This window comes from Mobula hypostoma, chromosome 15 (assembly GCF_963921235.1).
Source record: "Mobula hypostoma chromosome 15, sMobHyp1.1, whole genome shotgun sequence".
NCBI lineage: Eukaryota > Metazoa > Chordata > Chondrichthyes > Myliobatiformes > Myliobatidae > Mobula > Mobula hypostoma.
The window spans coordinates 75,051,866-75,073,148 of NC_086111.1; the positions used below are offsets into that span (position 1 = coordinate 75,051,866).

At 43.9% G+C, this 21,283-nt stretch overlaps 1 protein-coding gene across 6 annotated transcripts in view; it reads left to right on the forward strand.

Moving 5' to 3' along the window:
• The window catches only part of usp19 (ubiquitin specific peptidase 19), a 215,667-nt gene that overhangs the window by 13,865 nt on the left and 180,519 nt on the right, over window positions 1–21,283 (forward strand). For 5 of the 6 annotated variants that reach the window (XM_063068283.1, XM_063068282.1, XM_063068287.1 and 2 more), the window contains exon 4: window positions 3,803–3,847. The exons of the other annotated variant lie outside the window; for it this stretch is intronic. In XM_063068283.1, the coding sequence (XP_062924353.1) occupies window positions 3,803–3,847 (45 nt within the window). The remainder of the gene's footprint in view (window positions 1–3,802; window positions 3,848–21,283) is intronic. 6 annotated transcript variants of the gene reach the window in all.

The following is a 21,283-nucleotide window of genomic DNA, read 5'->3' on the forward strand; positions in this document are numbered from 1 at the left end:
TAAACACCATCTCTCATTTCTCAGCCCATATCTGGAGCTGATCTATTTCGTGCTGTATTTTTTGCCAGTCTTCCACACGATCCACAACTCCATCAATCTTGGTATCTTCCGCAATTTACTAACCCACCCGTCTGCATTTTCATCCAGGTCATTTATGTACATCAGAAAAGCAGAGGTCCCAGCACAGATCGTTATGGAACTCCACTGATTACAGACCACCAGCTTGAATAAGTCACTTCAACTACTGCCTTCTGGCTTCTGTGCACATGCCAGTTCTGAATCCAAACAGCCAATTCATCACAGCCCATGCATTTTAATCTTCTAGATTAGCCTCCCATGAGGGACTTTGTTAGGTGCCTTACTAAAATCCATGTAGACAACATATCCTCATCAATCTCTCTCGTCATCTTGTCAAAAAACTCAATCAGGTTGGTAAGGCATGGCTTGCCATGCACAAAGCATTAATTAGTCCATGGGTTTCCAGATGCACTTATCCTATCCCTAAGAATTTTCTCCAGCAATTTTCCTACAATTTATGTGACTCACCAGCCAAGAATTCCCAGGATTTGCCCTTGTTCCCTTATTATGTAGAGGTACAATATTAGCTACTCACCAGTCCACGGGAACCTCACCTATGGCTAGAGAGGACACAATGATACTCATCTCATCTCTTGCCTCCTTCAATAACATGGGGTAAATCCCATCAGGCTCAGGGGATTTATCCACCTTAACACTTCCTCCTACTTGACCCCTAAATGTTTTAACATATTTATACACTCAGCACTGATCTCCTGGTCCTCCATTTCCTTGGTAAATACTGCAGCAAAGTACCCACTGGGTATCTCACTCACATTCTCTGCAAACATGCAATGTTTCTCCTCTCCCCCCCCCTTCACTTATGCTTGTAGTCCCACCCTCTCCCTAGTTATCTAATTACTCTTGACGTATGTATAGATTACCTTGGGATTCACCTTAATCTTGCTTGCCAAGAACTTTTCTTGGGCCTTGGTTTTCCTAATTCCGTTCTTGAGTTCTTGTCTGGCTTCTTTATACTCCTCATGTGCTTCGTTTGATCCTAACTTCTGAAGCTTTACATGCTACTTTTTCTTCTTGAGTAAATTCATCACCTCTCTGGACATCCAAGCTTCTCTTATCTTTCCATCCCCATCCTTCCTTTTAACAGGAACTTATCTTTCCTGTACTTTGTGCAATTGATCTTTAAACACCCTCCACATGTCTGATGTGGACTTACCAGAAAAAAGGTGTTCCCAATTAACACTTCTTAGTTCCTGCCTAATGCCCTCAGAAATTTGCCCTATTCCAATTTAAAATTCTCCCACAAGGACGATACCTATCTTCATTTATAGCTGGCCTGAAAGTTAAGGAATTGTGGTCACTGTTCCCTAACTGTTCACCCACTGAAAATTGTCCCTTAACCTGCAATTTCCTGGGCATGAGTACATCTCCAACCCTTATAGGGTGTAGAATTGTCAATTTTTATGTCTGAACTTGGCTCAAAAGTATTTTCCCCTTTGTGAGAGGACTTTCTGTGGCCCAGTTGAGGAGAGGCCAGGAATTGGGTACATATCACCCCTCTAATGGCTCTTGGTATATGGACTGGGTGTGGGAGGACGTGTCGTAAAATTGTTGCAATACAATTGATGAGGGCAATTGGGCAGTTAGCTCGGTGGTATCTCTTCATAAAACCGTCCATTTCTGCTGCTCTTTTGGATTGAGGCCTGAACTGCTGAGTTCCTCCAGCATTTTTTCTATGTTGTCTGGATTTCTAGTTTCTGTAGAATCTCTCATATTTACAAGAAAACCCTAAGCAGTCCTTCGAGTTGAGGCACCTTCACATTGAATCCATTTATTGTATTGAGTGCTGAATGCAGCCTCCTCTACTTTGGTGGGATCTGATAGCATTATTAATTTCTCTAACTTCCAGGCACAACTCCCTCTGTCTCCCTTCCCTTCCCCCCCACCATTTCCTTTATGCCTCTGGCTCTGTTACCCCTTCTCTTCCTCTCTCCTGCTCCTCACCCATATCTTCCTCCATCTGGGTTCCCCTCCTTCCCTTTTTCCCATAGTCCATTGCCATCTCCTATTAGATTCCATCTTCTTCAACTCTTTACGTCTTCCACCTGTCACCTCAAGCTTCTCACATCATTCTACTCCATTCTCCAACATACCTATTATCCCTCTCACTTGAATTCACCTATCACCTGCCTGCGCTTGCTCCTCTCCCTACCTTTCACCCTTTTATTTTAACTTCTGCCCTCTTCCCTTCCAATGTTGTTGCAGGGTTTCAGCCCAAAATGGCAACTGTATATTTCCCTTCATAGCTGCTGCCTGAGCTGCTGTGTTCCTCCATGTTTTTTGTGCTGCTGTAAACCAGTAATGGTGTAGTGCAGACATGCAGATGCTGCAATATGGAACAACAGCGATCTACCAGGGCAGGGGTTCCCAATCTGGGTTCATGGACTCCTTGCTTCATGGTATTGGTCCATGGCATAAAAAAAGTTTGACAACCCCTGTGCTAGAGGAGCTCAGCAGCTGGAGCAGCATTGGTGAGTGAGCAGATCTGTCACATCCTCTCAGAAGATAAACTGTTCAATTTGTAGCTGAAAACATTCATCAGAATTAGCCCATGTGTTTGAATCATAGAATGTAGATTATAGATGAGAATTCTTTATGTGAATACAAATGTCTTCCCATCCCATCTTTCCAAAGTTCAAAGTAAATTTGTTATCAAAGTACATATATGTCACCATATACAACTATGAGATTTGTTTTCTTGTGGGCATACTCAGTGCCCACAGTGCATACAATAACATAACAGAATCATTGAACAACTGCACCAGCTTGGGTGTCCAACCAGTGTGCAAAAGACAAAATAATGTGCAAATGCAAAAAGATATAATAATAAATAAGCAATAAACATCAAGAACATGAGGTGAAGAGTCCTCCAAAGGGAGTCCATTGGTTATGGGAACATTTCAATTATGGGGCGAGTGAAGTTATCCTCTCTGGTTCAAGAGCCTGATGGTTGAGGGATAATAACTTCCTGAACCTGGTGGTGAGAGTCCTGAGCCTCCTGTATCACCTTCCTGATGGCATGAAGAAGAGGAGAGCATGCCCAGGGTGGTGGGGGTCCCTGATGATGGATGCTGCTTTCCTGTAACTGTGTTTCTTAGAGTTATGCTCGGTGGGGAGGGCTTTATGCGTGATGGACTGAGCTGTACCCACTAATTTTTGTAGGATTTTTCATTCAAGGCACTGGTGTTTCCATACCAGGCCATGATGCAGCGAGTCAATATACTCTCCACTAACATCTATAGAGGTTTGTGAAGGTTTTAGATGTCATACCGAATCTTCGCAAACTTCTAAAGAAGTAGAGGCACTGCTGTGCTTTCTTCATAATAGCACTTGTGTGCTGGGTGCAGGACAGCTCCAGAATCATAACACTGACGAATTTAAACTTGCTGATCCTCTCCACCTCTGATCCTTTGATGAGGGTGGGCTTATGGACCTCTGGTTTCCTTCATACTCACTTACTGGTCACAGACATCGATCACTCTCTGCTTTGTGTGCCAGTCATGTAATGAGGGCAGGACATCTAGGGAGTGATGTCCGCTCAGACAGGTTGTGTGCTTGTGCAACATCATGCATGTCGCTTCAGTGTGTTCCAATTGAAAAACGCCAAGCTTTTAAATATTTCAATTGATGGGGAGAGAAGAAAACTATGTTTCTTTTGAGGTCCATGTGATCCACTGAATCTTTTTCTGTTTGTTTTGACTGTCAGGTTTACCAAGCAATCAAGATGCTTTGCACGGTATAGGTAGTGATGGTAAGTCTCAGAGCTTGCCTTTTTAACTGGTGAGAAGTTTAACTGTTGAAAAGCTTGCAATTAATGATGGTAGTGACTCTCCTCTAGGAAGTACTCTTTTTGCCCTAAAAATACAATTAGCGAATCGCTTCACTCTGTATTTCTATTTGCTTAATGCCTTTAGTTCAAAAATACTTTTGGAATATGGCCGTTTTCACAGAACTCTGTTGTACATTGATCTGTGAGACAGGGAAATTGTCCATAGAATTTTGATTAAAGTGGAGAAAAATTGCCTCACATATGCTCTGCTCTGTGATTGTGGGTCCACAACCTCCCAAAATCAATTATCACTGCATTTTCCGACTCTTGTCTTCCACTTCAGTAAAATGCTGTGATTATTCTGAGCTCTCTGCCACTGTGGTACTGTTCTGACAGTTGTAGCCAAATACTGAAGTACTTTGAGGTGGTGCTGGCCAGCTACATTTTGGATTAGTTACAATAGTTTTTTAGCTTAATAGCTAAGGTTGTGTGAAATCCGTTGTGCTTCTAAAAACCAGGAGGTCTACTAACTGATTCCTCCTAACGCTGTGTGCTTGTGCACCTGTTTCCCTATTTATTTTATTGTTTGAGATGCAGCATGGAACAGCCCTTCAAGCCACAATGCCCAGCAACCCTTGATTTATTCTTAGTCTAATCACAGGACAATTTACAATGACCAACTAACCTATCAACTGAAATATCTTTGGACTGTGGGAGGAAACCCACACAGTCACAGGGAGAACGTACAAATTCATTACAGGCAGGAGTGGGAATTGAACCCAGGTCGCCTATACTGTAAAGTGTTGTGCTAACCACTGCACCACCATGCCACCCCATTAACTTGCACCCCATTTAAAAACCATACTGGTTGGTGTGTACTTCTGTTACTCGTTACTGTGCATTTCATTTTAAAAAAAACAAAATTTACTTGCTATCAGTCTTCACCAAGGAAGATGTAATTGAGATGGAAACAGAAATAGTATTCAGAGAAATGTTTTTATGTACTAAGTGGATAGGGTGTGGAACGTTTTCCCTTGGTAGCTGCAGCCTTCAAGGGGTATCTAAGACGGAAGTGGTGAAGGGAATGGGGCAAAGGGGCTAATTGCCTCCTTCCCTGCTATAACTCTTCTGTGATTGTGATGTTTTCCTGTTTTGTGCCTTGAGCTTTGTGTTCAAGATAATGAAACCATAGAAACTACAGCACAGAAACAGGGTTTTTGGCCCTTCTTGGCTGTGCCGAACCACTTTCTGCCTAGTCCCACTGACCTGCACACAGACCATATCCCTCCATACAACTCCCATCCATGTATCTGTCCAATTTATTTTTAAATGTTAAAAAAGAACCCGCATTTACCACCTCATCTGGCAGCTCATTCCATACTCCCACCACTCTGTGTGAAGAAGCCCCCCCTAATGTTCCCTTTAAACTTTTCCCCCCTCACCCTTAACCCATGTCCTCTGGTTTTTTTCTCCTCTTGCCTCAGTGGAAAAAGCCTGCTTGCATTCACTGTATCTATACTCATCATAATTTTATATACCTCTATCAAATCTCCCCTCATTCTTCTACGCTCCAGGGAATAAACCTATTCAACCTTTCTCTGTAACTGAGTTTCTCAAGTCCCAGCAACATCCTTGTAAACCTTCTCTGCACTCTTCCAACCTTATTTATATCCTTCCTGTAATTTGATGACCAAAACTGAACACAATACTCCAGATTCGGCCTCACCAATGCCTTATACAACCTCATCATAATATTCCAGCTCTTATACTCAATACTTTGATTAATAAAGGCCAATGTACCAAAAGCTCTCTTTACGACCCTATCTACCTGTGACGCCACTTTTAGGGAATTTTGTATGTGTATTCCCAGATCCCTCTGTTCCACTGCACTCCTCAGTGCCTTACCATTAACCCTGTATGTTCTACCTTGGTTTGTCCTTCTAAAGTGCAATACCTCACACTTGTCTGAATTAAACTCCATCTGCCATTTTTCAGCCCATTTTTCCAGCTGGTCCAAGTCCCTCTGCAGGCTCTGAAAACCTTCCTCACTGTCTACTACACCTCCAATCTTTGTATCATTAGCAAATTTGCTGATCCAATTTACCACATTATCATCCAGATCATTGATATAGATGACAAATAACAATGGACCCAGCACTGATCCCTGTGGCACACCACTAGTCACAGGCCTCCACTCTGAGAAGCAATTCTCTACTACCACTCTTTGGCTTCTTCCATTGAGCCAATGTCCAATCCAATTTACCACCTCTTCATGTATACCTAGCGACTGAATTTTCCTAACTAACCTCCCATGTGGGACCTTGTCAAAGGTCTTACTGAAGTCCATGTAGACAATATCCACTGCCTTCCCTTCATCCACTTTCCTGGTAACCTCCTCGAAAAAGTCCAATAGAGTGGTCAAACATGACCTACCATGCACAAAGCCTTGTTGACTCTCCCTAATAAGTCCCTGTCTATCCAAATGCTTGTAGATTCTGTCTCTTAGTACTCCCTCCAATAACTTACCTACCACCGACGTTAAACTTACCGGCCTGTAATTTCCCGGATTACTTTTCGATCCTTTTTTAAACAACGGAACAACATAAGCCACTTTCCAATCCTCCAGCACCTCACCTGTAGACAGCGACATTTTAAATATTTCTGTCAGGGCCCCTGCAATTTCAACACTAGTCTCCTTCAAGGTCCGAGGGAACACCCTGTCAGGTCCTGGGGATTTACCCACTTTAATTTTCCTCAAGACAGCAAGGACCTCCTCCTTTTCGATCTGTACAGTATCCATGATCTCACTACTTGTTTCCCTTAATTCCATAGACTTCATGCCAGTTTCCTTAGTAAATACAGACGCAAAAAACCTATTTAAGATCTCTCCCATTTCCTTTGGTTCTGCAGATAGCCGACCACTCTGATCTTCAAGAGGACCAATTTTATCCCTTACAATCCTTTTGCTCTTAATATACCTGTAAAAGCTCTTTGGATTATCCTTCACTTTGTCTGCCAAGGCAACCTCATGTCTTCTTTTAGCCCTCCTGATTTCTTTCTTAAGTATTTTCTTGCATTTCTTATACTCCTCAAGCACCTTATTTACTCCCTGCTTCCTATACATGTCATACAACTCCCTCTTCTTCTTTATCAGAGTTGTAATATCCCTTGAGAACCAAGGTTCCTTATTCCTATTCACTTTGCCTTTAATCCTCACAGGAACATACAAATTCTGCACTCTCAAAATTTCTCCTTTGAAGGCTTCCCACCTACCGATCACATCCTTGCCAAAGAACAACCTATCCCAATCCATGCTTTTTAGATCCTTTCTCATTTCTTCAAATTTGGCCTTCTTCCAGTTAAGAACCTCAACCCTAGGACCAGATCTATCCTTGTCCATGATCAAGTTGAAACTAATGGTGTTATGATCACTGGAACCAAAGTGCTCCCCTACACAGACTTCTGTCACTTGTCCTAACTCGTTTCCTAACAGGAGATCCAATATTGCATCCCCTCTAGTTGGTCCCTCTATGTATTGATTTAGAAAACTTCCCTGAACACATTTTACAAACTCCAAACCATCTAGACCCCTAACAGTATGGGAGTCCCATCAATATATGGAAAATTAAAATCCCCTACCACCACAACTTTATGTTTCCTGCAGTTGCCTGCTATCTCTCTGCAGATTTGCTCTTCCAATTCTCGTTGACTATTGGGTGGTCTGTAATACAATCCCACTAATGTGGCCATACCTTCCCTGTTTCTCAGCTCCACCCATAAGGACTCAGTAGACAAGCCCTCTAATCTGTCCTGCTTGAGCACTGCTGTAATATTTTCCCTAACAAGCAATGCTACTCCCCCACCTTTCATTCCTCTGCCTTGATCATATCTGAAACATTGGAACCCTGGAATATTAAGCTGCCAGTCCTGCCCCTCCTGTAGCCAAGTTTCACTAATTACTATAACATCATAATTCCACGTGTCAATCCACACCCTCAACTCATCCGTCTTCCCTGAAATACTCCTAGCATTGAAATATATACACCTCAGAAGATTTTTACCACCACTCACAACCTTTCTATTAGTGGATTTGCTTGAACTTTTAACATCATTTATTTTCACCCCAGCCACACTGTCAGCTCTGGCACCCTGGTTCCCATCCCCCTGCAAATCTAGTTTAAAGCCTCCCCAATAGCACTAACAAATCTCCCTGAAAGGATATTGGTCCCCCTGTAGTTCAAGTGTAACCCGTCTCTCTTGTACAGGTCCCACCTGCCCCAGAAGAGGTCCCAATTATCCTGAAATCTGAAACCCTGCCCCCTACACCAGTTCCTCAGCCACTTGTTCATCCTCCAGAGCATCCTATTCCTACCCTCACTGGCATGTAGCACAGGTAGCAATCCTGAGATTACCACCCTCGAGGTCATAGACTTTTTCCCCAGGGCAGAAATGGCTAAAATGAGGAGGCATGATTTGAAGGTGACTGGAGAAAAGTACAGTGAGAAATGTCAAAGATTGTTTTTTTATTACATATTGTGTGGGTGCATGGAGCACACCCTGCCAGGGATGGTGGTAGAGACAGTTAAAGTATGGACATTTAAGAGACTTGGGCACATGGATGAAGGGAAAATGGAGGGCTATGTAGGAGAGAAGAGTTCAATTGGCTTTGCGGTAGGTTCAAACCTTGTGGGCTGAAGGGCCTCGACTGTGCTGTAGTGTTCTATGTCTATGAACTCTATTTGCTGAACTTGCCAATATATCTACCCTCCTTAAGTGTTGCATTGTATGGCTGCATTTTCCCATATGCTGTTTGAACCAATTTTAGAAGCTCTCTGGGCAGCAGTAAGTAACCCATTAGATCAAAATATTTAATTGTAGAATGGATAAATGTTTGTGAGTCTCTAATGAGGAAAAATGGACTAGAAAAATTCTCTCCTCTGGGTGGCAGGGTCTGATTAGAGGAGTCTGCATTTTTGTTGCAGGGGAGATCGTTTATCAAAAATCTAATTGAGTTTTTTGAGGAAGTAACTAAGAAAATTGCTATTGGTTTATTATTGTCATGTGTACTGAGATCCAGTGAAAAGCCTATCTTATACTGTACATACAGATCAGATCATTAAACAGAATGCAGAATAACGTGTAACAGCTACAGAGAATGTATACTTCAGGTAAACAAGAAGGTCCAAAATCATACGCTAGATTGTGAAGTCAAGAGTCCTTCTTATCGTACTCAAGTCAATAGTTATTCAGTAGTCATCGCAGCGGTGTAGAAGCTGTCCTTAAATCTAGTGGTACATGCTTTCAGCTTTTTGCATCTTTTACTCCATGGAAGGGTGAATCAAAGAGAATCTCCAAAGTGGTTGGGGTCTTCAATTAATGCTGGCTGCTTTACTGAGACAGTGAGAAGGGTAGATAGAGTCCATGGAGGGGAAGATGGTTTCTTTATGGGTAGTGTCCACAACTTTTTTTTTGTGGTCACGGCAGAGCATACTAAGCCATTCTGGATCAGCGTAGGATGGTTTTTGTAGGGCATCGATTAAAAATTGGTGAGGCGCAACAGGAAATGCCAATTTTCTTTATCCTTCTAAGGTAGTAAAGGTGTTGGTGAGCTTTCATGGCCATGTTGTCTACGTGGTTTGACCAGGACAAACTGATGGTATGTTCTGTGCTAGAAACTTGAGGCTCTCAACTTCAACACCATTGATGTAGACAAAAGCATATATACCACTTCCCTTGTAAATCTTTTCTGTTTCCAGTTTAATAACATTTTTCCTATAACGGTGACCAAAACTGTACACTCTCTAAATGTGGCCTTATCAGCGTGTTGTACAACCATACCATGACGTCCCAACATATATACTGAATGCCCTCACTGATGAAGGGCAGCATACTGAAAGACTGCTTCACCAAGTTTGCATACATCGTTTAAAACTGATTAGAACATGTAACAGAGTCAGTCCTCCTTTGTAGCCTGTCCAACAATGGCTTGCAACTTCATTTCATAATTCGAAAAGCCTTTATCAAAACACTGGAACCAACCACTGAGCAGGGAATGGAAACCCTGTTCAATATGAAAATCAAAGAAGAACTGCAGACACCGAAACAACAGTTGTGATGAAACTGTTGTGATGGCATTGACCATGGGTCCATGGTCCTGCACCAGAAAGTAAAAACGGAGAAGAGGTGAATGGTACTCAATACTCAATACTCAATAGGGGACTCAATAGTCACAGGAACAGACAGGAGATTCTGTGGTCATGAACAGGACACCCGGATGGTATGTTGCCTCCCAGGTGCCAGAATTGGGGAAGTCTCAGATCACGTCCACAGCATATTAGGGAGGAAGAGCAGCCAGATGTCTTTGTACATATTGGTACCTATGACATAGAAAGGAAAAGCAATGAGGTCCTGAAGAGAAAATTTAGAAAGCTAGGGAGAAAGCTGAGAAGCTGGACCTCCAGGGTAGTAATTTCTGGATTGCTACCTATGCCAGGTGCTAATGAGGGTAAAAACTGGATGAGTTGACTGAGAAATGTGTGGCTGAGAAGCTGGTGCATGGGGCAGGGCTTCAGGTTCTTGCATCATTGGGATCTCTTCTGGGGGAGATAGGACCTGTAGAAAAGGGATGGATTGCACCTGGACCCGAGGGGAACCAATATTCTTGTGGGCAGGTTTGTTAGAGCTGTTGGGAGGGTTTAAACTAATTTGGCAAGGGGTGGAAACCGAAATAAAGGGATTCAAGATAGGACGGATGGTAAAAAAGCAAAGATGTGGTACAGTCAGACTGTCAGGAAGGGCAGGCTGATGATAGGTCAAATTTGCAGCCAGCAGAGTGAGTATCAGGGCATTAAGGATGCAGAATCAAAAAGGATAGCAAATATAGCACTCAAGTGTAAAATCTCAATGCACAGAGTATAAAAAATAAGGTGGATGATCTTGTTTCACTATTACAGATTGTCAGGTAGAATGTTGTGGCCATCACTGAATCAAGGCTGAAGGATGGCTGTAGTTGGGAGCTGAATGTCCAAAGTTACACGTTGTATCAGAGGAATAGGAAGGTAGGCAGAGGGGGTGGTGTGGTTCTGCTGGTAACGAATGATACCAAATCAGTAGAAGGATGTTACATAGGGTCAGAAGATACTGAAGCCTTGTGGTTTGAGTTAAGAAACTGAAAGGGTAAAGGAACCCTGATGGTAGTTATATGCAGGCCTCCCAACAGAGGAGATAGCTAAAAGTAAACTGGAAAGAGATGCTGGCAGGGATGACAGCAGAGCAGCAATGGCGTGAGTTTTTGGGAAAAATGAGGAAGGTGCAGGTAGATGTATTCCAAAAAACAAATACTCAAATTGCAAAATAATTCAACCATGGCTGACAAGGGAAGTCAAAGCTAATGTAAAAGCAAAAGAGAGGGCATACAACAAAGCAAAAATTAGCGGGAACATAGAGGATTTGGAAGTTTTTGAAAACCTACAGAGAGCATCTAAAAGAATCATTAGGAGGGAAAAGATGAAATATGAAAGCAAGCTAGCAAACAATATCAAAGTGGATAGTAAAAGTTTTCTCAAGTATGTAAAAAATAAGAGAGAAATGAGAGTGGATATAGGACTGCTAGAAAATGAGGCCAGAGAAATAATAATGGGGGCCAAGGAGATGGCAGATGAACTAAATGAGTATTTTGCATCAGTCTTCACTATGAAAGGCACTAGCAGTGTGCCAGGTGTTGTAGCGTGTGAAGGAGGAGGGGCAAGTGCAGTTACTATTTCAAGGGAGGTGATCAAAAAGCTGGAAGACCTAAGGGTGCATAAGTCACTTGGACAGATGAACTGCACCCGAGGGTTCTGAAAGAGTTAGTGGTAGAGATTTTGGAGGTATTAGCAATGATCTTTCAAAAATCATTGGACTTTGGCATGGTGCCAAAGGATTGGAAAATTGCAAATGTCACTCTATTCTTTAAGAAAGGAGGAAGGCAGCAGAAATGAAATTATAGACCAGTTAGCCTGACCTCAGTAGTTGGAGTCAACTATTAAGGATGAGGTGATGAAGTGCTTGGTGACACAGGACAAGATAGTACAAAGTCAGCATTGTTTTCATATGGGAAAATCTTGCCTGACGAACCTGCTAGAATTCTTCGAGGAGGTTACAAGTAGGATAGATAAAGGGGATCCAGTGGATGTGGTACATTTGGGCTTTCAGAAGGCCTTTGGCGAGGTGCCACATATGAGGCTGCTTACCAAGTTAAGAGCCCATGATATTACAGGCGAGTTACTGGCATGGTTACAGCATTGGCTGTCTGGTAGGAGACAGAGAGTGAGAATAAAGGGATCCTTTTCTGGTTGGCTGCCAGTGACCGGTGTTCCGCAAGGGTTGGTGTTGGGACCACTTCTTTTTATGCTGTGTATCAATGATTTAGATGATGAAATAGATGGCTTTGTTGCTGAGTTTGCAGATGATACGAAGATTGGTGGAGGGCCAGGTACTGTTGAGGGAACAGGTAGGTTGCAGAAGGACTTAAACAGATTAGGAGAATGGGCAAGAAAGTGGCAAATGAAATATAATGTTGGAAAATGCATGGGCATACACTTTGGTAGTCGAAATAAATGTGCAGAATATTTTCTAAATGGGAAGAAAATCCAGAAATCTGAGATACAAAGGGACTTGGGAGTCCTTGTGCAGAACACCCTGAAGGTTAACTTGCAGCTTGAGTCAGTGGTGAGGAAGACAAATGCAATGTAAACATTCATTTCAGGAGGTCTTGAATACAAGAGTAGGATATGATGCTGAGGCTTTATAAGGCACTGGTGAGGCCTCACCTTGAGTATTATGAATGGTTTTGGGCTCCTCATCTTAGAAAAGATGTGCTGGCATTGGAGAGGGTTCAGAGGAGGTTCACAAGGATGATTCTGGGAATGAAAGGATTATCGCATAAGGAACATTTGATGGCTCTGGGTCTGTACTCGCTGGAATTCAGAAGGATGGGGGGGGGGTTCTCGTTGAAACCTTTCGAATGTTGAAAGGCTGAGACAGAGTAGATGTGGAAAGGATGTTTCCCATGGTGGGGAGTCCAGGAGAAGAGGGCACAGCTTCAGGAAAGAGAGACATCGAGTTAAAACAGATGCTGAGAAATTTCTTTTGACAGAGGGTGGCGAATTTGTGGAATTTGTTACCATAGGCAGCTATGGAGGCCAGGTCGTTAGGTGTATTTAAGGCAGAGATTGATAGGTTCCTGATTAGACACAGCATCAAAGGTTACTGGGAGAAAGCTGTGGAATGGGGTTCAGGAGATGAAAAAAGGATCAGCCATGATTGAATGGTGGAGCAGATGGCCGAATTTTGCTCCTACGTCTTATGGTCTTCTGGAAAGTCCCAGGCCTGAAATTTGAATTGAATCTTTTTGCAGGCTGCCTGATTTTAGTGGTTGTAACAACTTCTGTTGTTAAGCAATGACACCAGTATGTGCTGATAACTTTTTGGCAATTTATGCTGTATTCCTTGCAAAGTCTATACTTTTACATGGAGTGCCCAGAACTGTGGGCGGCAATTTGGTGAACAGAACTTTTATTTCTCCAATTCTAGTACTTAAATGCTATGTGTCTCCTAATTCCATCATTGTGTGTAGCAGTGAATCTGCAACTACGGACTATGTAAATCCACAATTTTGTTGCTGGAATATCATGCAGTGGCGATACAGAGGGAAGCAATTTTTCCCATTCCTTTGCTAGCTGATTTAGCCTGGCTTAATCTCACCTTGTTTCAGTAATAGGCATGTGAAAGAATGGTAACGTTCTCTCAACCTGCCTGCCGAATCCACTTACATTTAGGATTAAACCATTAAGCATATCAGAATGCCTTTTGTCTATCTTTGAACCTTGTCTTTCAAACACTTTTGTGAGCTTTCTAATCTTCCCTCTTCTAGTTGTGCACTACTTTCTGAATCTTTGCTCAATATCTTACCCAGCTATGTTGGTTTAAACCCTTTGTGACATGAGCAAACCTCTCTGTGGGGAAATTGGAGACGAAGGACTATAGTTGCTGTAATCTGCAGCAAGAATCAAACCTGACAGAGCTCAGCAGACTGAGCAGTTCTGTGGAGGGAACAATGTTTCAGGTCAAGGTTCTGTATCGGAACAGCAGAAAATGGTCCTGGTCAATAAATTCTGGAGTTTCCATTTATTGTATGGTATCAAATTTATTTTAAAAAAGAGAAAATGGAGAACTCCTGAATCTATTAGTTAATTGTCAGTACTGGAATGTACACTGAAGGATAGAATAACAGATCCAGACAAGTTGGAGTGTTGAGTACAGGAGATAGGATGATCTGTTGAAGGTGTATAAGACATTGCTGAGGTCAGATGTGGAGTCACCTGCCTGCAGGAAAGATACCAATAAGATTGAAAGCGTGCAGAGAAAGTTTACAAGGATGTTCCCAGGACTCAAGGATTCAAGGTGAAATATTTGTGGCAAAGCTTCTCTTAGAAGGTGGTGAGCGTGTGAAACAAATAGCCAGCTGAAATGGTTGATGCAGGTTCATTTGTAACAGTTTGGATAAGGTACATGAATGGAAGGAGTGTCGAGGGCTAAGCTCCAAGTGCCATTGCCCCAGGACCAGGCAGAAAAATGTTTCACTACAGAGTGGATGGGATGAATAGCCTGTTTCTGTGCTGGAGTGCTCTATGTCTCTATTACCTTGAAAGAATAATAGGATTAAGCAGTATCAGCCTAGATTTAAGGAAACCTAATGAGACTATAAGGAAAGTAACTACTGGAGTAGATAAAGGAGTGTGGTCGTTGGCGACGTGTGTTTGGTGTTAACAGTACTAAATGGCAGATGAATATTAATCCAGGTAAGTCAAAGATCACGTGTAAGGGATACGTATAGTTATTGGCAGAATCCTTAACAATTTTGATAGACAAGGGGATTTTGGGGTCCAAGTTTGTACCATTGAAAGTGGCAACGCAGTTAGATAGAATGTTAATATAAGAGTCAAAAGTCAAGTTGCACTCATGGTTGGGGTGCATTATGAGGAGGAGGTACAGACTTCGGAGAAGATGCAGAAATGGTTCACCAGGATGCTGCCTGGATTAGAGGGAATGAGCTGCAGAGAAGCTTAGATTGTTTTCCCTGAGGGGAGACTGAGAGTAGTTTATAAAATCAGAGGCATAGCCAAGGTAGGCAGCCTGAAATGTAGTGGGTTTGTAAGCTTGGTGTGGGGGAGAGAGTTTCATGGGGGCTTGCAAGGCACTGTTTTTAGAGAGGTGGGTGCCTGTAGTGGGAGCAGTTGCAATATTGACATTCAACAGATTTTTAGGTAAGTACTCAGACAATGGAGGGATATGGATAGTGTAGGCAGAAGGAGTTAGTTCAATTTGTCACAGACACTGTAGACTGAAAGGCCTGTTCCTGTGTTGCACAGTTCATTGTTTGGTAACACTGGACAACAAAGATTTTGCTTCCTGAATACTTTTGGGTATATCTTATGAATGTTGGGCTGCTGATCATGAAAATCACCATGAAATTTCCCTATCACAGCACCATTTCTGTCTTTCACAGCCACCATGAAGATTTCACAAAATTCTTTGGTCAGATTGATAATCTATTTTTGTACTTAAATTAATGGGCTTTTGACTGCTTTGGGTTGCCAGCATGGCCCACAACAATGGCGTCTTTTTATTGATTCTTCAGTGTTAAGCCTGAAAGTTGTGCTGCTGCAGAACGGCAATTTCCATCCTTCAATACCAATTGGCTGAGCCGTACACATGAAAGAAAACTGCTGAAATCTGGGAGTCTTGTTGGAACAGATATAGTACAGCAACTACAACTGGAATATCTGTGGTGATCTGAAAGTAGCAGCGCTGCTACTAGAAATGCAGCTCAGATACACCAAGTAGTGCCATTTTATTTGCAAAGGCCTTTTGGCCCACAAAGCTGTGCCGAACATGTCCTTTCCTTAGAAATTACCTAAGTTTACCCATAGCCCTCTATTTTTCAGAGCTCCATGTACCTGTCCAGGGGTCTCTTAAAAGACCCTATCATATCCGCCTTCCCACCGTTGCCGGCAGCCCATTCCATGCACTCACCACTCTCTGCGTTTAAAAAAAACAACAACATCATCCTGACATCTCCTCTGTACCTACTTCCAAATACCTTAAAACTGTGCCCTCTTGTGCTAGCCATTCCAACCCTGGGAAAAAGCCTCTGACTATCCACGTGATCAAGGCCTCTCATCATCTTAACTCCAGGCCGGGTCTTTATGTGCTGCTGTTGTGACTCCCGTCTCCCCTTCCCCCACCACCACTCCGCAGCCCCGTCTTCCTCAGATCCCACCGTCAACTCCTGGGCCCTCAGAGGCTCCATCTTCCTCTCACCCCAACCCTCCCCTCTCCACTGACACCCCCAGCCTCCCCCCTCCCCCCCGATCCCAGCTCTCATCCGTGCCGGGTCTTTACCATCCCCTCCGACCTTCAGCTGTCGGAGGCAGAACGCTCTGTTCTCAGTAAGGGCCTCACGTTTGTCCCCCTTCGCCCACACCTCAGCGAGTTCCGTGTTCACCATGATGCGGAACTTTTCTTCCGCCGTCTCCGTCTCCGAGCCTACTTCTTCGGCAAGGACTCTTCCACCCCCACCGATGACCCCTTCTCCCGTCTTCAACCCTCCTCTTCTTCATGGACACCCCGCTCTGGTCTTCTGCCTGCTCTGGATCTCTTTATTGCCAACTGCCGACGGGACATCAACCGTCTCGACTTTACCGCACCTTGTCCCCATTCCAACCTCACTCCTTCGGAACGCTCTGCTCTCCACTCCCTCCGCACTAATCCTAACATTATTATTAAACCCGCTGATAAGGGGGCTGCTGTTGTAGTCTGGCGTACTGACCTCTACCTTGCCGAGGCACAGCGACAACTCGCGGATACCTCCTCTTATTTACCCCTCGATCGTGACCCCACTAAGGAGCACCAGGCCATTGTCTCCCACACTATCAACGACTTTATCCGCTCAGGGGATCTCCCATCCACTGCTACCAACCTTATAGTTCCCACACCCCGCACTTCCCGTTTCTACCTCCTACCCAAGATCCACAAACCTGCCTGTCCTGGCCGACCTATTGTCTCAGCTTGCTCCTGCCCCACCGAACTCGTTTCTGCATACCTCGACACTGTTTTATCACCCCTTGTTCAATCCCTTCCGACCTATGTTCGTGACACTTCTCACGCTCTTAAACTTTTCGATGATTTTAAGTTCCCTGGCCCCCACCGCTTTATTTTCACCTTGGATGTCCAGTCCCTATATACTTCCATCCCCCATCAGGAAGGTCTCAAAGCTCTACGCTTCTTTTTGGATTCCAGACCTAATCAGTTCCCCTCTACCACCACTCTGCTCCGTCTAGCAGAATTAGTCCTTACTCTTAATAATTTCTCCTTTTGCTCCTCCCATTTCCTCCAAACTAAAGGTGTAGCTATGGGCACCCGTATGGGTCCTAGCTATGCCTGCCTTTTTGTTGGGTTTGTGGAACAATCTATGTTCCGTGCCTATTCTGGTATCTGTCCCCCACTTTTCCTTCGCTACATCGACGACTGCATTGGCGCTGCTTCCTGCACGCATGCAGAACTCGTTGACTTTATTAACTTTGCCTCCAACTTTCACCCTGCCCTCAAGTTTACCTGGTCCATTTCTGACACCTCCCTCCCCTTTCTAGATCTTTCTGTCTCTGTCTCTGGAGACAGCTTATCCACTGATGTCTACTATAAGCCTACTGACTCTCACAACTATCTGGACTATTCCTCTTCTCACCCTGTCTCTTGCAAAAACGCCATCCCCTTCTCGCAATTCCTCCGTCTCCGCCGCATCTGCTCTCAGGATGAGGCTTTTCATTCTAGGATGAGGGAGATGTCTTCATTTTTTAAAGAAAGGGGCTTCCCTTCCTCCACTATCAACTCTGCTCTTAAACGCATCTCCCCCATTTCACGTACATCTGCTCTCACTCCATCCTCCCACCACCCCACTAGGAATAGGGTTCCCCTGGTCCTCACCTACCACCCCACCAGCCTCCGGGTCCAACATATTATTCTCCGTAACTTCCGCCACCTCCAACGGGATCCCACCACTAAGCATATCTTTCCCTCCCCGCCTCTCTCTGCATTCCGCAGGGATCGCTCCCTACACAACTCCCTTGTCCATTCGTCCCCCCCATCCCTCCCCACTGATCTCCCTGCTGGCACTTATCCGTGTAAGCGGAACAAGTGCTACACATGCCCTTACACTTCCTCCCTTACCACCATTCAGGGCCCCAAACAGTCCTTCCAGGTGAGGCATCACTTCACCTGTGAGTCGACTGGGGTGATATACTGCGTCCGGTGCTCCCGATGTGGCCTTTTATATATTGGTGAGACCCGACGCAGACTGGGAGACCGCTTTGCTGAACATCTACGCTCTGTCCGCCAGAGAAAGCAGGATCTCCCAGTGGCCACACATTTTAATTCCACATCCCATTCCCATTCTGACATGTCTATCCACGGCCTCCTCTACTGTAAAGATGAAGCCACACTCAGGTTGGAGGAACAACACCTTATATTCCGTCTGGGTAGCCTCCAACCTGATGGCATGAACATTGACTTCTCTAACTTCCGCTAGGCCCCACCTCCCCCTCGTACCCCATCTGTTACTCTTTTTAATGCACACATTCTTTCTCTCACTCTCCTTTTTCTCCCTCTGTCCCTCTGAATATACCTCTTGCCCATCCTCTGGGTCACCCCCCCCCCCGTCTTTCTTCCCGGACCTCCTGTCCCATGATCCTCTCGTATCCCCTTCTGCCTATCACCTGTCCAGCTCTCGGCTCCATCCCTCCCCCGCCTGTCTTCTCCTATCATTTTGCATCTCCCCCTCCCCCTCCAGCTTTCAAATCCCTTACTCACTCTTCCTTCAGTTAGTCCTGACGAAGGGTCTCGGCCTGAAACGTCGACTGCGCCTCTTCCTATAGATGCTGCCTGGCCTGCTGCGTTCACCAGCAACTTTGATGTATGTATCTTATACACCTGGTTCAGGTCGCCTCTCATCCTCCATCGCTCCAAGGAAAAAAGGCCGCGTTCACTCAACCTATTCTCATAAGTCATGCTCCCTAATCCAGGCAACATCCTTGTAAATCTCCTCTGCACCCTTTCTATGGTTTCCACATCCTTCCTGGAGTGAGGTGACCAGCACTGAGCACGGTACTCCAAGCAGGTTCTGACCAGGGTCCTATATGGCTGCAACATTACCCCTCGGCTCCTAAACTCAATCCCACAATTGATGAAGGCCTATGCACCATATGCCTTCTTAATCACAGATCAACCTGCGCAGCCGCTTTGAGTTTCCAATGGACTTGGACCCCAAGATCCCTCTGATCCTTCACACTGCCAAGAGTCTTACCATTAATACTATATTCTGTTATCGTATTTGACCTACCAAAATGAACCACCTCACACTTATCTGGGTTGAACTCCATCTGCCACTTCTGAGCCCAATTTTGCATCCTATCAATGTCCTGTAATCTCTGACAGCCCTCCACACTATCCACAACACCCCCAACCTTTGTGTCATCAGCAAGTTTACTAACCCATCCCTCCACTCTTTACCCAGGCCATTTGTAAAAATCACAAAGAGTAGGGGTCCCAGAACAGATCCCTGAGGCACACCACTGGTGACTGACCTCCATGCAGAATATAACCCATCTACAACCACTCTTTACTTTCTGTGGGCAAACCAGTTCTGGATCCACAAAGCAATGTCCCCTTGGATCCCATGCCTCCTTACTTTCTCAATAAGCCTTGCATGGGATACCTTGTCAAATGCCTTTTAATTACATTAAAAAGGATTGGCTGTTCTGTAAGTAGTTGGTTGCAGGTCAGAAATGTGTGGCACATAAGCTATTTGTAGACCCAACGATTGCCTCCTCTTCATATAAAACTGGGGCTAGTAATAAATTTTGTGAAAGTGATGAACAAGTAAAGTGAAGGATTTCAATATTTGAGACAGATGTTTCCCGAAATAACTCATGCCAAGATTAAGGAAGGCATTTTTGTTGGTCCACAATCAAACAGCTTATCAATAACAGGCAATTTGAAGAACTTCTAGTTGGTCTGGAGAAAATTGCATGGAAATATTCAAGGATGTTGTTGAAAATGTTCTTGGCAACCACAGAGCACTGAACTACAACTGGTTGCAAACCTGCTTCAAGCATACAAAGCCATGAAATGAAGCATGTCACTAAAGATTAATTTTCTGTATTCCCATTCTTCCCTGCAAATCGTAGCGCTGTCAGTAATGAGTATGGTGAAAAGTTTCACCAGGGCATTGCAGTCATGGCGATACAGTATTCAGGCAAGTGGAATCCATCAATGTTGGCTGATTTAGTGTTGGACATTGAAGCGAGAAGCCTCAGACATTGCATACAAATGAAAATCATCGACAAAACATTTTTAGCTTAGATGAACAATTGCAAAGCATCAGCACCATTTTGCAACAAAGTGCATTATATTCAATAAAAGTTAAATTTCTTGTTTCTCCAAATTCCTATGTGATACAGGTGGTGTGAAATTATATTTGTGTTCAGCTTCAAGTGGTCTATCATAACTATAAAAAAAATTCTGAGGAACCAACACTTCTGAAAAATTTGCTGTGCAGTGTATTCAGTTTTGAAATCCTTGTACTAATTTATACGGATTTATGTTGTTCTCTGCTAGAGATTGAGGAACAAAAATCAATGATATCAGAAAAGAGAAGCAGGAATAGGTTTTAGATCCCTCAAGCATAACAAAGTAATTGTAACTGTTTCTGTATGCTTTAATTTTTCCACCTGATCTCATTAACCCTTTTTTATCCATCGTGACAAAAAATCTTTTGGAGGGACCTGGGTGTCCTTGAACATAAATCACAAAATGAGAACCATCAGATCCATTGACTTAGGAAGACAAATGACACATCGGCCTTTATTGTGAGATGGTTGGTATTCAGAAATGAGAAGTATTACAAGTAAAATAAAAGATGTAGAATTTTTTTCCCCTTTATTTATATTTGCTCAGTTCGAACAGTAGAGGTGCCAGACAGGAGAGCTGAATGCTATTCTTGCGGGTAATGAGAAGGCAGGGAGACCTCCGGTGCCCCTGACAGCTGTACTTGTGAGAAGTGCATCCGTGTTAAGGAGCTGGAACTGAATGAACACAGGATCATTTGGGAGGCTGAAGGTGTGATGGAGACATATGGAGAGGTACAACCACAAACACGAGAAAATCTGCCGACGCTGGAAATCCGAAGCAACATGCACAAAATGCTGGAAGACTCTTCAGGCCAGGCAGCATCCATGATAAACAGTAAATAGTGGACCTTTTGGGCCAGGAAGGGAAAAGGGGTTAAACCGTCACTGCAGAGTACCCATGGCCATCCCTCTC